Raw genomic sequence first — 15,360 nt, forward strand, 5'->3', positions numbered from 1 at the left:
TACAGGATTCGGCAGCAGGAGAGGACAGAAGACCGTAGAGAGCTCAATTAAAACTGTCAAAAGAAAAAGTTCATGTTTCTCAAAAAAAATTAAATAGAAATAAATACCCCACAAACTTCCACACAAAGGAGAGTTAAGTTTCCAAATTCTATGGATAGCATTCTCAACTAATGTGTTCTCAAACGCTTTCTCATAATGAATAAGAATTTTTATTCAGGAGAGATTTCTCGGATCCCATTTATTGATCTATTTGCTTGCTTGAAATGGGAAAAAAATTAGAAGAGAAGCCAGGCAGGTTTAAAAGAAAAAAGAAACGGGGCTTTTCTTCAGCTTATCAACTGTTTCGTCTGTTCACTTGACACAGAAACAGACAAAAGTTCTATGGTCATAATATTTCTAAACATTAGCAGGCAGTGTTTGACTCTGAAAAGCAGAGATGGTTGGACGTACTGTTTCCTATACAGTGGTACCTCGGTTTAAGAACAGTCCTATTTACGAACGATTCAGTTTACGAACTCCGCAAATTCTGAACCGTTCCCAAGCTCTGTAGAAGCTGGTTGTGGGACCCAGTAAAGGCAGTGAGTTGGATTCAGAGGTACCCAGAGCAGAACTCCAGTAGCTGTGGAGGTAAAGGCTTTAAATTCACTGGGCTTGGCTCAGCCAAATTGGGGGGGGGCAATATGCCAATGTATACAAAGCTCGGCCGGGGGGGGGGGGGCGAGGTTTACACCAGCATAGCCTGATTGTGCTGGGAATGTCCTAGCTCAGCAGATATCTATTGGATCCTAAGCCATTTCCTTAAGACTTGCCTCCTAGATCCTGAATGGCACCCTGATCCTCCAGTTAGCTTTCAACATCTATTTCATACTGACCAGAGATGAGTCTTAGCATATACTGCTAACAAAACAAAACAAAAAGGGAGAAATCCAAGATTGTGCCTTGAACATACCTTCAAGATGCTAACTCTGAACCCACCTTTAAGATGCTTAACTCTGTTAGCATCCTGAAATATGAGTCAAGAAGATCACTGCTAAAAAAGGAAGAGTGGGGAAGAGAGTGGAATAAAACAACCTAGTGCAGGGGTGAGCAAACTTTTTCAGCAGGGGGCTGGTCACTGTCCCTCAGACCGTGGGGGGGGCGTACTATATTTTTTTGGGGGGGGATGAATGAATTCCTATGCCCCACAAATAACCCAGAGATGCATTTTAAATAAAAGGACACATTCTACTCATGTAAAAACACGCTGATTCCTGGGCCAGATTTAGAAGGCAATTGGGCTGGCCTTAGTTTGCCTACCCATGACCTAGTGTACACCGAGTCCATTTTAACAACTCCCTGTACACCCAGAGGCTTTGTTGGGACAAAACCTATGGAAATGAAATCCAGTGAAACATTTTGAGAAGCTAGGTGTAAAAAGTGCAAAGGGAAAACAAACAAACACACACACACATATTACAGTGACAAACAAATTTTAAATCCTTACAGCTAACCATTTCAGCTTCTGCTTCATCCATTGCTCTGATTAAAATGATGCTGTTTCCAAGGTGGCAGTTCTGGAGCTTTGAGGGTGGGCTGTTAGAAAGACCCTCATTTGCTGAAGCCAAGTGATGCTAGTACTATCCTCTAGATTGAGGTCACATGGTGCTAATGGGTCCAGCAAGTGCACCCAGTTGTGTACATCCCTTTTTGCTAACATTGCTGGATCTGTTGGCATCTCTTTAGCAATTCAACAGGCGGTGGTTCTCAGAACTGGATCCTACAGGATCCAGAACAAACTTGTCTGAAGTGTTGTTTGATGCTTTATTACTGTCTACCTGTTAAAGATAAAGGAGAATGAAATATACTCAACAAGAACTTGCCTTTTTAATGAATGGTCCAATTTGTTATGCATCTTCTATACTTGGCCTTTGCTTCCGAGCAGAGAGAAGGAATCACCACCAAAGTATTAATATAGGAAGATGCATACATATGATATAGCTATTTAATTAAATCGTTGCAGGCAAATACTATTTAATTTCAATGTTAAGTATCATTTGCTCAATTCACTGCATACTGAGCAACACACAGCATTATTGCACCATCTTTTAGAGATAGGCATAAAGAGGAACAATTGTGAAAATATGTGAAGCTTGTCCAGCCAGACAACTATGAAAAGCGAGGGAGGACAGAAAGCAAGATAAAATACTAACAGTGCAAACTTATGCACGTTTACTCAGAGGTATATCCCGCAATACCAAATGGGGCTTACACCCTTGCTAGTGTTTTTAGAATTACAGTGGTACCTCTACTTACAAATAACTCTACAGTACTTACGAATGTTTCTACTTACGAACGGAGCTCCGTCTGCCATCTTGGATGCGGTTTAGATAGGATTTTTTCCTACTTACGAATTTTTAGATAGGGTTGCTTCAACTTACGATTTTTTTCTCCCAATGCATTCCTATGAGATTCGACTTACAAATTTTTTCGACTTACAAATGTGCATTTGGAATGCATTAAATTCGTAAGTAGAGGTACCACTGTACAGCCAAAGTCATTTAACATGTAATGTGGGTTGTTTCAAATACCTGAAGAATGAGCAAACCCTCTAAAATACAGCCAACACTGAAGCATTTCACATGCAAAAGAGCTTTTTCTGCTCTGCTGGGAAGATTATATAAGGCCCAGATGCTGTAGTAAGATGCACCACATCTTTAATATGCCACATTGAGACTAGACATTTGAAAATGTCAGCAGTTTCTTCTGCATTCTAGGTCTCAGCAAGACCAGTTTTTGCTTTCTACCAGGTTGTTTCGATCTCTTCTTAGGATAGATCCAAATAAGTCAATGTTCAAATAATTTCTCCCTGCTCTATACATGTCCTATAAGATGTTCCACTTCCAAGGGATTTCATGAGGAAATTGTTTCCTTGCAATGGTTTTCAAATATTAGGGCTATAATGTATGAGCCAGCACTGTGGTAGGCATAATGCTAACAATACAGCAAAATAGCTGGAGAGTACTATAGGGGCACACCCTTTGGGAATTGGTCACATCCTGGTCCCCATCTTTTCTGGGTGCTTTTTTGAATATTTTATCTTGGGAAGTGGGAAGGGGTAGCGGTGGCAGGGGCAATGAGAATTCCTCCAAAGCATGGAAATGCAACCATTGTACAGCCTGTTCTTCCTATTGTGCCCACTGAAGCAATGCAAAGTGAAGAAAATACAGGGATGTGATCACATTACTTTGGACAGGTTTAATCTCTAGCCATTCGTGGTGGGGGTTTTTTACTCCAAAAATCACAGAATTTTGGCTCTAGTACATTTTATCCTAAATGTATACTCATCATGCGTACATAAATGCTTGTAATATTTAATGGCTGCATTTGTACATTTTTCCCAGATATAAAGAAATCAAATCAATACCCCTCTTTCATCGTCCCTCCCCTATTCTGTTAATCCTAACATTTGAATGCTGCAGGCAAGCTACATCCACCAATTACATCCACTCTGAATACCAGAGAATGTTGGTTCTTGTTTTCCCTTAAGAGCTGAAATTGCTTCTTTTAGTTTAACTTCTACAAACTGAAAACAGTAGTTTCAAGATCTAAGAGCACCCTCATGTGGTTAGATACAGCAGTTGCAACTTTTTTAGACGTTTAATTGGGATTTTCTTTTCTTTTCTAATAGGACCTCATTTCACTCTTGCAGCAAAAAAAAAAATGTTTCCTGTTACCCGCAAATGCTATTTTTTGAAATCAAAACCAAGTGCTCTTTCAAAGTGCAAGACTTTACATCATCAGCACTTATATGATCTGTGTCTGGAATTAATCACAGTCATCTTCTTCCTTTTCCATCTCCTTATTTTGACCAGTTTCAGCGCGGAAGATTCCTGAAATTAAGAATCAGACTGAATTCCCAAACAATTGGATGCTCAGCTTAGTCTCATCATTGGCTATGGAAAAGGAAAGGAATGCTAGCAAGAGAAGCACCTCAGCTGAACCCACTGGACACTGGACACTGGGACTCTCTCTCTCTCTCTCTCTCTCTCTCTCTCTCTCTCGTTTGCTTTGATGGGTAATATGTTAATTGGTTCACTATTTTGGCTTCTATAAACAGAAGAAAGCAGTCAGGAACAACAGGCTGAGCTCCAAAACTCTTAACTGCTTAAAGTAGGACCTTGCAATAAATGGCAGAAGCAAGATAATCCATTGTTGAAATATTCATGTGTGGCTCTCAAACAACACAAATGCTTTGACCCTCATTAATCTCTATGAAATGGTAACTAAATTAACATTCATAACTGGAAGCTGGCTGATCATTTCAGCAGATGGAGATGAGAAATGAAATGAAATTGGTGGAGCAAGTGAGGACAGATCATTTTAAAAACACAGGAAGAGGCGAGAGGTGCCACCTGGTTGTTTTTAAATCAGCATAGCTTCCCCCCCCCCGACTCCTCAGTACATCCTATCATTTTAAATTTGTACACATGTGTATAGCTTGGAACATATAAATGCAGGCATCATTTTCTCTCCCCACATTTATAGCAATCGTTTAAAAACAACAACCAAGGAAGATGGAATAAGGCAAAGGGGGGGGGGAATACCAACACCAAAATTAAAATAATGGATTTAGCCATGGTACTATTTTAAAGCACTATATACCGGTAAATGAAAAATTAAGATTAAAAGATATAGTACTCCCATGCTGAGTGTTAGCGGTCAAGCAAACTTTTCATCTCACCTGTGACACTAAATCCACAACAGCATTAACAAATGACCAATTCGTTCAGAGCATTGTTGTAAATACCTAGCATTCTCTTGATTCAGAGATTCTTCTAAGATAATCCAAACATGTTACACACTTGTTGTTTCAAGGAAAACATTAATCACCTTCAAAATATCAACAGCACTGATGAGTTAAACAATGTAATTGGGGGGAATCAAGTTTTTTAAAAACAAAAAAATACTCTGTTAATTTACTAAGAGCACTAAAGGCTTAATTTGAATATTAAAATTTGCTTGAAATGTTTTATTCATTATCTTTGCTCTTCATTTGTTTCCTAATTTGTTTCTATTGGAAAACAGAAAGCTATCCATATGCATTAGAAAATAAAGAGTCCCGTTTCAGAATAAAGCACTAGTTAAAATCATTCTCCTAATTTTTCCTTTTTGGGTGGAGAAGAATCAATGACACTAAGTGGTTTGCTAGACTGCTGACAAATATGCTCAAGAGGGACCTCAGAGAGCATAAGGAAGTAGCTCAGTTTGAGACTGGAAGGTAATACTAAATGGCAGCTCCAATATCATATATCAGGTTTACTGAACTTCTATTCATCTAAACCCCCTAGGTAACATTGTCACTCTAATATACTATAGCATGAAATAGTACTGACAGTTTTCAAGGACAACGGATACTCAGATAAAGTGGAACACATCCTTATTTGAGCTAACAGCACTTTACAAAACTGTTTTATCACCTAAAAACTCTGGTTTAACCAATTTCAAGAATAAAAAAATGGAAAGTATTTATTTTAGCAACACATACAGTACATTTTAAAGTGCAGTCTGCAATATGCAGACATAAACAACTCTCATAATTCAATGGATGCACACACAATTTAGATATAGAAAATGCTATGAATATGAGAAAAAACAAGTTGCTGCTCACAGAAAGAGGAAACAAACTACCCCAGAATATGATTAATAATTCTCTTTAACTTAATTGTCCTTCCCATTATAGAAAAGTTTTTGTCTCAGGAAGATCTTTGTACAGCAGCTTCTCAGCCAGCAAACTGAAGAATGTCACATGATCCTTCCCAACTGGCTGGCAACATGCACAGTGTGGGAAAATGTGTAACATTGATCTGAATGGCATGGCAGCAATATGCAAATTATTCACCTCACTGGCCATCACTTGGTTCCTTCCCTTGGCATCCACCCCAGGCAATATCATCAGTAGGCGACATCACAACACCATGCCCACCAGTGGCATTCTAAGGGGGTGGTCCAGGGGGGTTGAGCCCCAAGTACCACCTGACCCTCAGGACTCTGCCCAAGTCACACCCCTCACTGGCCCTTCTCCATGGCCTCAACACACACAAACACAGATATCACACACATATAAAATACCACATATTAATATGCACACACATATCGCTCTCTGATTTTTGTGTGGCTGAAATGTCACCTATTGTTTAAAGGTAAGAGTCATTTCCCTACCCCCTGGTGCAAAGGATGCATCATTCTCATTTTTATAGGATGCAAGTACCCATCTCCTTCAAGCCACCACACTTCATTATCAGTTGTCCGCTATTGCAAGCGACTATACAGAGTGTGCAGAGTCACAGATTCTGGCATGAAAGCATAACTGGCAAAGCTCTTCTTCATCTTTGAAGGCTACATATCCATTTCAAGTAGGCATGTTGAGAACTTGCACACCCGTTTTAATGAGCTGGAGCCAGGCCTGTAAGCACACTTGAGCCACTAAGGAAAAATATTTGGCTTTTTGCCCCCACAATCTGCAAGTTTTGCTAAAGCACTTACTGTACTTTCCCACACATTCACAGAGTGCACATTTTCATTAAACCTTGAACCAGGTTTGTGTGACTGCTAGCACATGCCCTGGTTGATATGGAAATTAGCTGGCAAGTCTGCTATTTGACTATTGATAAATAAATACTGTATGCATTAATGCAACACTTAACTTTCTCAGGCTGTCAGGCTGTATTGTTTTTTTAACTTGAAACACTTGCTAATAAAACAACTTTAGTAAGCTTTTTCGGTGTTACAGGAAAAAAGACAGATGAATAATATTTCTAACCTTTTAAACTTCAACATATTATCGTTTTCAACCATGCACCACAAATAAGACAGGAAGCAGAAATGTAAACAGGGAGTTTCAACCAAGTTTACATCGTGTGAGTTAGTAGATCTTTGCACAGCACACTGGTAAAGATCACTACAAGCTAATGATGGAAATCAAAGAACAAAAAAAGATGCAGCAAAGGTTTTGCAAAAAAGAAAAATCCTTTTTGGGAAAAAGATGCAGCAGAAAATGTTCTGAACAATAGAATAATAAACCAACTTGCACACTGAGAAAAATGCTATTTCCTCCAATTCCAAAATATAAGGAATGTAAAATACTTTGCAGCCTCTTAAAAAAAGTGCCTCCTCTTGCAATCCATTCTCTTCTGGCTGCTTCAAGTCTTGCAACAGATTCAAACCTATTATAGGCTTGGATTATATTTAATCTCTGTGGCAGAGTTGTCACACACAAACCCATCTGTTCAGCTCTAAAATGCAATAGCAACATCTGCAGGTGCCATATCTCATAAATCACCTGGATTTTATTTTTCATCTCCTACAATTTACCAGATGCTGGCAAGGGAAGTTGAAACAACCTGGCTATGGAACTCTTACTCTTGAACTTCAGGCATGAGAAGAATGCAACATTATTACTGAGTGCATAAAAGGGGGAATAAAGATCAATTAAGAATGTGCACATCAAGGGACCTAAAAATTGGCCAGGAAAGCTAACATAGAATAATATTTGGAAGATAAAATGTGTGGAAAGGAGTAAAAACTTGCTTGAGGAGCAAACCTGAATGCATCTTTTTCCTCAGTCAGTGTTAACACTGAAGTGGGATTTTATTATTATGAAAAATGTAGCACAGGCATCGTCTTCGTAGAAATGATAATCATGCATTCATTTCTAACACAACAAAAATATTAAAAAGGCAAAAAGTAAAAATAAAAAGCAGTGCAGAACAGATGGAGTTCAGATGGCAACCTCATGCAGCTTGGGTTTGTAAAGTACATACCCAGAAAGGATCTCTTGGGAGGTGTTTTGATTTCTTCATCCTTACTATCTGCAGCTACATTAAAACATTGAAGAGAAAGCAAAGACAAAACAGACTAGTTGACTCCATATAATAGCCAGCCTCTTAATTTGCTCTAAATTAGTTCAGGGTTAGTATATAATGCTGGTAGTCATGCTGGAAGGATTTGGTTATTTTAGTTCCTGTGCGTGCTGTCTACAAAACATTCTCCCCTGGAGTTTGAAGCTAGATACAATAATAATTGAGTCACAACGCACTGCTAAAAAAAATCTGAGAAATAATCTGAAATACCGGTATATATTTACATAAACATATAGAATCCACAGCTTGAGCAAGTATTTAATGCAGTGTTGTTGTTGTTGTTTAGTCGTTTAGTCGTGTCCGACTCTTCGTGACCCCATGGACCACAGCACGCCAGGCACTCCTGTCTTGCACTGCCTCCTGCAGTTTGGTCAAACTTATGTTCGTAGCTTCGAGAACACTGTCCAACCATCTCGTCCTCTGTCGTCCCCTTCTCCTAGTGCCCTCAATCTTTCCCAACATCAGGGTCTTTTCCAAGGATTCTTCTCTTCTCATTAGGTGGCCAATGCAGTATATACATCAATACCAAACATGGATTATGTTGTCTTTTTACACTACTCTTAAATAAAATTTAACAGAATGTTTCACTTATGGAAGTTAAAACAGCATGAAAGAGTTTACCCTCAGCATTTTGATAAATATTACTTAGAGATAGATTGCTTGATTGTAAATCAGTGACCATGTACATTGCATGTTCCATGTTCAAACTTCAGTGAGTTACATACTATTGGATTCTTTGCTATTTCACTCGACTTGAGATAAACAGTTGCACACACTTCCTCACAGTGCTACGAAACCAACAATTACTGAATTTAAACTCTATAGCCATGATTGTGTATATTCTGTGCTTAACACAATTAAATTCTGGGCAGCTACCTCAATTCTGCATTCTGTAAATTATTAATTCTGTATAAGTTTTGCAAATCAAGGAATTTAATATGGTTTCAGAGTTTCTGTTACTTTATTTTGCTTCTTCTAAGGAAACAACAAAATCAATGTTCTAGTCAGCTCCATGGCTGAATTAACCTTGATTCTACCTGCACACTGGCTAGCCTAACTTTGCGTTCTAATACCTGGGCTACAAATACACTTAAATATATATTTACTCAGTACTGTATACCAAATCTGAACAATTGTACAGCTTTTCTACACTGGAACACCGTGACCTAGCTAGTACAGGCTAGTCAATTAAGTGCAAAAACAGACAGATCACAATTACATATATATCTATTCAGAAGCAAGCCTCATTGAGTTCAGTGGGACTTATACCAAGGTAATCATATACAGCACTGTAGCCTTAGTGTTTGCTACAGCTAGGGGTGTTTCAAGTGTTCATTTTCTTTCTTCTTCTTCTTCGTCTGCAACATAGCAGGCATATCAGAAACTCACAGGTATCAACTGTGATACATTCCAAGATTCAAAGTCTTGAATTTTGAGGAAACAGATGCCAACAGGGTTTTGAAATGGGAGCTCTCTGTACACATTGCTCCAGAAAGTAAAGTATTACCACAAAGGTGAAAAGGGGCATGATATTTATTGTGCAAACACAATTAAATGTGCAGGTTCTTGTTATGTAAACAGCAATCACAGTAAAGTGTGAGAATCCAATGGAAGCTTTCCTTTAATTGAAAACAGCATTAAACTGTGGCTGGGAAATAAAAGGTTAAACTACCGTATATTCCGGTGTATAAGACGACTGGGCATATAAGACAACCCCCAACTTTTCCAGTTAAAATATAAAGTTTGGGATATACTCACCGTATAAGAAATACGACCCGGCATAAAGATGACCCCCGACTTTTAGGAAGATTTTCCTGGGTTAAAAAGTAGTCTTATACGCAGGAATATACAGTACCCCTCCCCACCCTTCATGATCCCAAACCTACTCAAGCTTTCCTGTGGCTCCTATTTCCATAACAAAAGGCATGTACATTATTTGCATTCACACAATTAACACAACATCTAATTTAGCTCTAAAGCAGCTGGAAGTTGCACTTGTATGAGCACTATGATTTTGGGGGGGTTAGGCTGTACTTGTAAAGAGAATTATTTCCAGAGCGAAAAGGAACCCAGCAGGAGGAATGGCTCTCTAGTCCAGTACTGTTGGTCTGATAACTATATCAATGTGATGGAGAAAATGTAAGGGGGAAACTTTTATTTATCTAATTTCAGCCATGACCCCCAGAAGTCCATACAAAAGCAGATCAGAAGTTGCTCGCAATTTCAACAGTTATTTCCAGCTTCCTAAAATTATCTTCTTAAAAGATACTTAATTGGAGTTAACAGAAAAACATCTCTTCCTACCATCTTTCCCTATTCCTCTTGGGGAAAAGGGTGTTTCTCCATTATACGCAAAGGAATAAATACAATCAAGGAATACCTTGTGCTGATCACTTCCATGGTGCCAGCATTCAGAAGAAAAGCTCCAAAGGATCCCCCCCCATCTGACCCAAATACAAGCAGAGTGAGTTTTGTGCTACAATATGCTTGTCTCTCACATTATCTCATAGCAAAGAAGGAATCTTGAAACTATTTCATTTGAAAATGTAAATGTCCTAGGCCAAGCAATTCATAAATTAAGGCAGCTATCTTGCATTTTAGGATTGCAGCATTTTCTTTTTTAAGTAAGCATATATTGAAGAATCAAAGCAAACTGACAACCAACAAAGACGTAATCAAAACAAAATAAAACTACAACCTGGAAAGTATCTGGTTGCTCTTAGGACTGGAGATCAAAAAGTGAGACCACCCTTCTTCTACAGGCAAAATACCATTTTGTTCTGCAATTATCCCAGAGCTCAACTGAATTAACTTTTGCAACAAAACATGATGCCAACTACTGAATAGGATTTGGCATATTCATAACAAAGCATTTTTTAAACAAATAACAAATTCCCCCCCCCAAAAAAAAGCCCATTGCCACAAGTCAGGCTGAATGTTCTTTTAGTACAGTATTATTAATTATTATTATTATTATTATTATTATTATTATTATTTTAAAGACAGTATTATATAACATGTGCCAAATTATTACAGTTCAGTAACAACAACAACAAAAACCCAACTGCAAATGCAGAAGGGAAGGACAGTACATAGGATCACTGGCCAAGGGCTTCAACTCACCTGAAAAGGAGCGCCGTTTTATATTCAGCTCATTTGTCACACGTACTTCAGTGCACAGTTTCAGCATCAGTAACATTGTAATTATCATAATGATGCTCTGCAATAGTAGAGGGGATTCAAAGTGCCTCCCAAACCTGGAAGAAAAGATGACATATCAAATCGTGACCATTCATTCTACCAACTGCAACAGAAATAGTCACACACAAACAAATGTGGATCAAATAATTCCACTTGGACTATGCCAATACATTTATACTCCATACTAGCCCAAGTGTGGCACTGTGGGTTAAACCACAGAGCCTAGGGCTTGCCGATCAGAAGGTCGGCGGTTCGAATCCCCGCGACAGGGTGAGCTCCCGTTGCTCGGTGCCAGCTCCTGCCAACCTAGCAGTTCGAAAGTACATCAAAGTGCAAGTAGATAAATAGCGGGAAGGTAAACAGTGTTTCTGTGTGCTGCTCTGGTTCACCATGACCTGGAAGCTGTACGCCAATAGCGCGAGATGAGCGCCGCAACCCCAGAGTTAGTCATGACTGGACCTAATGGTTAGGGGTCCCTTTACCTTTACCAGGACTTTTCAAATGTGGATGTGCACTTCTTTCTAGGGGCATAGGTTCCCCCCAGTGGAGATGTAAAGGTTTTTTTTTCCAGGTCCACCCTACGTGTCTCTTTCTGACCAGGCATCAGAGTAAAACCTTCTTGTGGGTTGATTACATTGCAAGCTGCTCAAAGCATGGAAGTCAACAACGTTTACTTTTACAATCAATTTACAAAATACAGTGAGTAAAGGTAGAAAAGGATTTTGAGGATATTAATTTTGTTAAAACCACCCCACAATCCAAGGAAACAATCCCATAGGAGTTGCTTAGCTGGGTGGCTATCCTTTGTGTTAACTAAATGATTCATTACAGTGTTCAAAACTCCCATTGTTCTAGGCGCATTTTGTGACCAGGAATTTCATTGGCGCGAGCAGTTTCTGAGCTCTGGGCGCAGTAGTGCGCCTAAGATTTCAGATTAAAACTGCAGAGTGGAAGGAAAGGAGGACCTTTTTCTGCCCACCCACTTCCAGCTACTCTCTGAAGACTGGAGAAGAGACCCTTTTGAGAATATTAGGGAGGTGGGTAGGAGAATGGCTAGACCATGTGAAAAATGAATATAATATTTTAGCTGCAGTTCATTCATTTTTAGCTTTGTATTCTTCTTATAAAAAAAGTGCCTCTGGACATTCCATTGTTGTGCCTATAACCTAGGTTTAAGGTGCCATTTAGCTCCTAGCTTTCCTGTCAGCTTCTAACACTGATTCTTTGGGGAAATGGTGAAATAGGAGGATTTTTTAAGGATATTTACAGTGAAATGGTTGAGATTATGTGGATATGACTGCTTTTCTTCTGTGCTTCTTGGGGTCACGTGATACAAATGAAGTTATTTAGGGGTAGTACTTCATCTCCTCAAGAACTGCTTTTAACTAGAAGATGCTTTCCCGTAAGTTTAAACTGATGTACTGTATAAAATTCAGTCTCTCTAATGAAAACCACTAGAGGGAGGTCTCTTCACTTCCTAAGGTTTAAAAATAATAATTGAAAGACAGACTCATAGCAACAACTAACTTCCAAAAGATTATCTTAAATATATATTGCACATGCACAAACTTACTGGTTACCCAACCATGTGAATGTGTGCAATATGTGCAATCCTTTCCCTGATTTCAGACAAATGGGGATTTGCTGCAGTTACCAAGGGACAAGTCACACCCAACATGCTGAAAATCACATAGATACTGCACTTAATCTCTGCAAACCTCTCACCTTAAAAATGGTAACAGAGATAATGCTATATGCACATACAACCTGTGTCACATGCTATGCACTATACTGGAAATGGGGAGGGGCTGTTTTCTGATGTACAGCATGTGTATTAGGGGAGAGTTTCAGCAAGCCTACAGTGGTGAAGGAAAGGTTTCTGCATGATACTTATCACTCTTTATTATTCTCTCATCCAAAACTGAGCTTTAGTTTAATCAAATTCTAAGTTAGGTTCCAAGTGGGGTGGGGAGGGAGAGAAAACGAACCAAGAAACTTCACTGAAAACACTACACCATATATAGCAGATTCTTTTAGTTCGGTCCTCCTCCTTTCCAAACTCAAACAAGCTTCCCACAGTTATAGCACATGATGTTCACAAATCTTCTAGTACTTTGAGAGGACTTGCTAGAAATGATATGTTTATGAACAGTGTCGCTTCTGTAAGCAAGTTTAGAAGATAGTAGGAAGAGCAATTGGTTGTGTGGCAGATGAGGAGACTGAAGACTGGTAAGAAGGCCTAGGATGTGTTGTTGGTTTTTTTAAGGTAAGGGACAGGGGTCCAAAGTTAGGGTAGCTTATAAAAGAACCATAGCAACAGTAGGCTAAAAATAGGCAGCTACGTATCTTCAATAAGTATTATTGAGGGCCAGGCAAAAATTAATTTAGGAAGCATAGGGAATCAACTAAGAGTGAAATTAAGAAACAAGCCATCCAAAAGAAATTAATTTACTACTGTCTTTTAGCTATGTTTCCTGTGGATCAGGATTTGGCTATCAGCCAAATGTTACTGGATAGTCTACCTTTTATGACTGCATTAAATCCTAATCATAAAACCTGGGCATGACCTTCAATAAGAACTGGCTGCTATTCAAATTCTTCTTCCTGAATTGCATAGAAGCCTCCATAATCCCCTAATAAATCTCATGGGTAAGCACATGCAAAATTGAAGGCTTATAAAAGAAAAAAAAAGCTGTATCATTCGCTGACTATTCTGAAGACTATTGGATCTGTAATATTTGCAGTTCTACGTATACAGTATTGCAGTTAGTGCCAGTTTAATGTATTTCATTATCCTAAATTCAGTTATGGTCTATGACCAAAAGGCAAATGAACTGTAGGAAACATATGCCTGAAAATTGGAGGCTCCCACTTTCAACTTAATTTTTTTAAGGAGTCTTAAATCGTAACAATCACACTTCTCCATAAAAACCCTCTGTTATCCTTTGCTAATTCAATTTACTTTCTGTCATCATCACACCCTCCATTATGTAGACATGTAGCAGGCACTAGCACAGGGGTGAGAAACCTCCAGTTCACAGGCCTAATTAGAGACAGCACAGGTCCCCAATTGACCCGACAGACAGTTTTCCACACCACACTTGCTCCTGATTGTGAACTAGCAAGGCAGCTTTGCTGCCATCACAAATCAGCTGGTAGATGCAGACTTCAAGCCTGCTGAGGTTGGCTAAGCTACCTGAACTCTCCATAGGGAACTCCGTGGTGAGCATATCCCAACAGAAAAGTAGAGCTTGAAGTCAGCATCAAACAGCTAATCGACAGTCACTTCAAGCCCTGCTTGGCTGGGTTTGGATGCTCATTTATGTCAGCTGATTTGACTGGTGGGGAGGTACTTCTGACCTCTCAAACTGGCCTGAAGGTAGAGGAACCTACAACCTAGCCTCCTGATTAGAGCCAATTCCCCACTCCTCCACTAGCATAGTACAAACTCCCTAAGTAGATCAATGGTCCGTCTAGACCAGTATCCCCTCTCTCTGAGTAGACAATACTGGTGTTCAAAGGAAGGGTGCAAAAGCAACGAACACTAATCTATTACTCTAGTTCCTGTTTTCAGTTCCAGTTCCAGCACCAATCTATATAAATTCTGGAGAAAAACTGCCAGGTATATTGCTCTTATCAAGCTAGGCAACAGATGGAAATGGGACCAAATAAATTCTGGGAAATGTGTTATGTGGTATAGTAGTGGGTGGGACAACTGTAGTGTCCCCCATGTGTGAGGAGAATGCTTCCACTCAAACATGGATATCATTAAATCCAAGCCTATAATTTATTACAGTTCAACTAGCACTGAGGTTCCAAAACAGCTATAAATTACAACAGGTTTGTCACGCAATGTCATTTGCTCGTTTGCAAAGATAAAGAAGCACATATTAAAATTTAACAAAAAATGGATCCAGTTTTCACAAAGCATGGCAGAATAGTAAGCCTACCTTTAAGAAACAGTAAGTGATGTTGCTGTGGACCCCAGCGGCTATTTGAAATATAGCAAACCTGAACGTCTTCATACTCCATGGATGGGATTCATTCAAATAATAAGCCACGGCCACACACAAGGACTTCCACTAGCATAGAGGCTTCCACCCCGCTCCCCTCACTCTCCCCAAATCGGCTTGGAGAACCCCTAGAACAGCACGTGGGGGAGAAGAGGGCAGACCATTCTATCAGAAAAGCAGAACTGCTTGCAGCAATGAAGCAATCTGCTTAGCATTACACTGAGTTCTTCCCCATCTCTCCAACAGTT

General features: G+C 39.3%; 1 protein-coding gene across 3 annotated transcripts in view; it reads right to left on the reverse strand.

Moving 5' to 3' along the window:
* Positions 1–15,360, reverse strand: part of SLC66A2 (solute carrier family 66 member 2) — a 61,565-nt gene that overhangs the window by 37,472 nt on the left and 8,733 nt on the right. For 2 of the 3 annotated variants that reach the window (XR_004693230.2, XM_035125802.2), the window contains exons 3-4: positions 11,022–11,155; positions 7,800–7,853 (exon numbers count right to left, since the gene is read on the reverse strand). Coding sequence is in view for 2 of the 3 variants with exons in the window: in XM_035125802.2 (XP_034981693.1) it covers positions 7,800–7,853; positions 11,022–11,155 (188 nt within the window). In the remaining variant the exon portion in view is untranslated. The remainder of the gene's footprint in view (positions 1–7,799; positions 7,854–11,021; positions 11,156–15,360) is intronic. The other variant, XM_035125804.2, reaches the window with a different exon arrangement.

The sequence above is a fragment of the Zootoca vivipara genome, chromosome 8 (genome assembly GCF_963506605.1).
Source record: "Zootoca vivipara chromosome 8, rZooViv1.1, whole genome shotgun sequence".
Taxonomy (NCBI): Eukaryota; Metazoa; Chordata; class Lepidosauria; order Squamata; family Lacertidae; genus Zootoca; species Zootoca vivipara.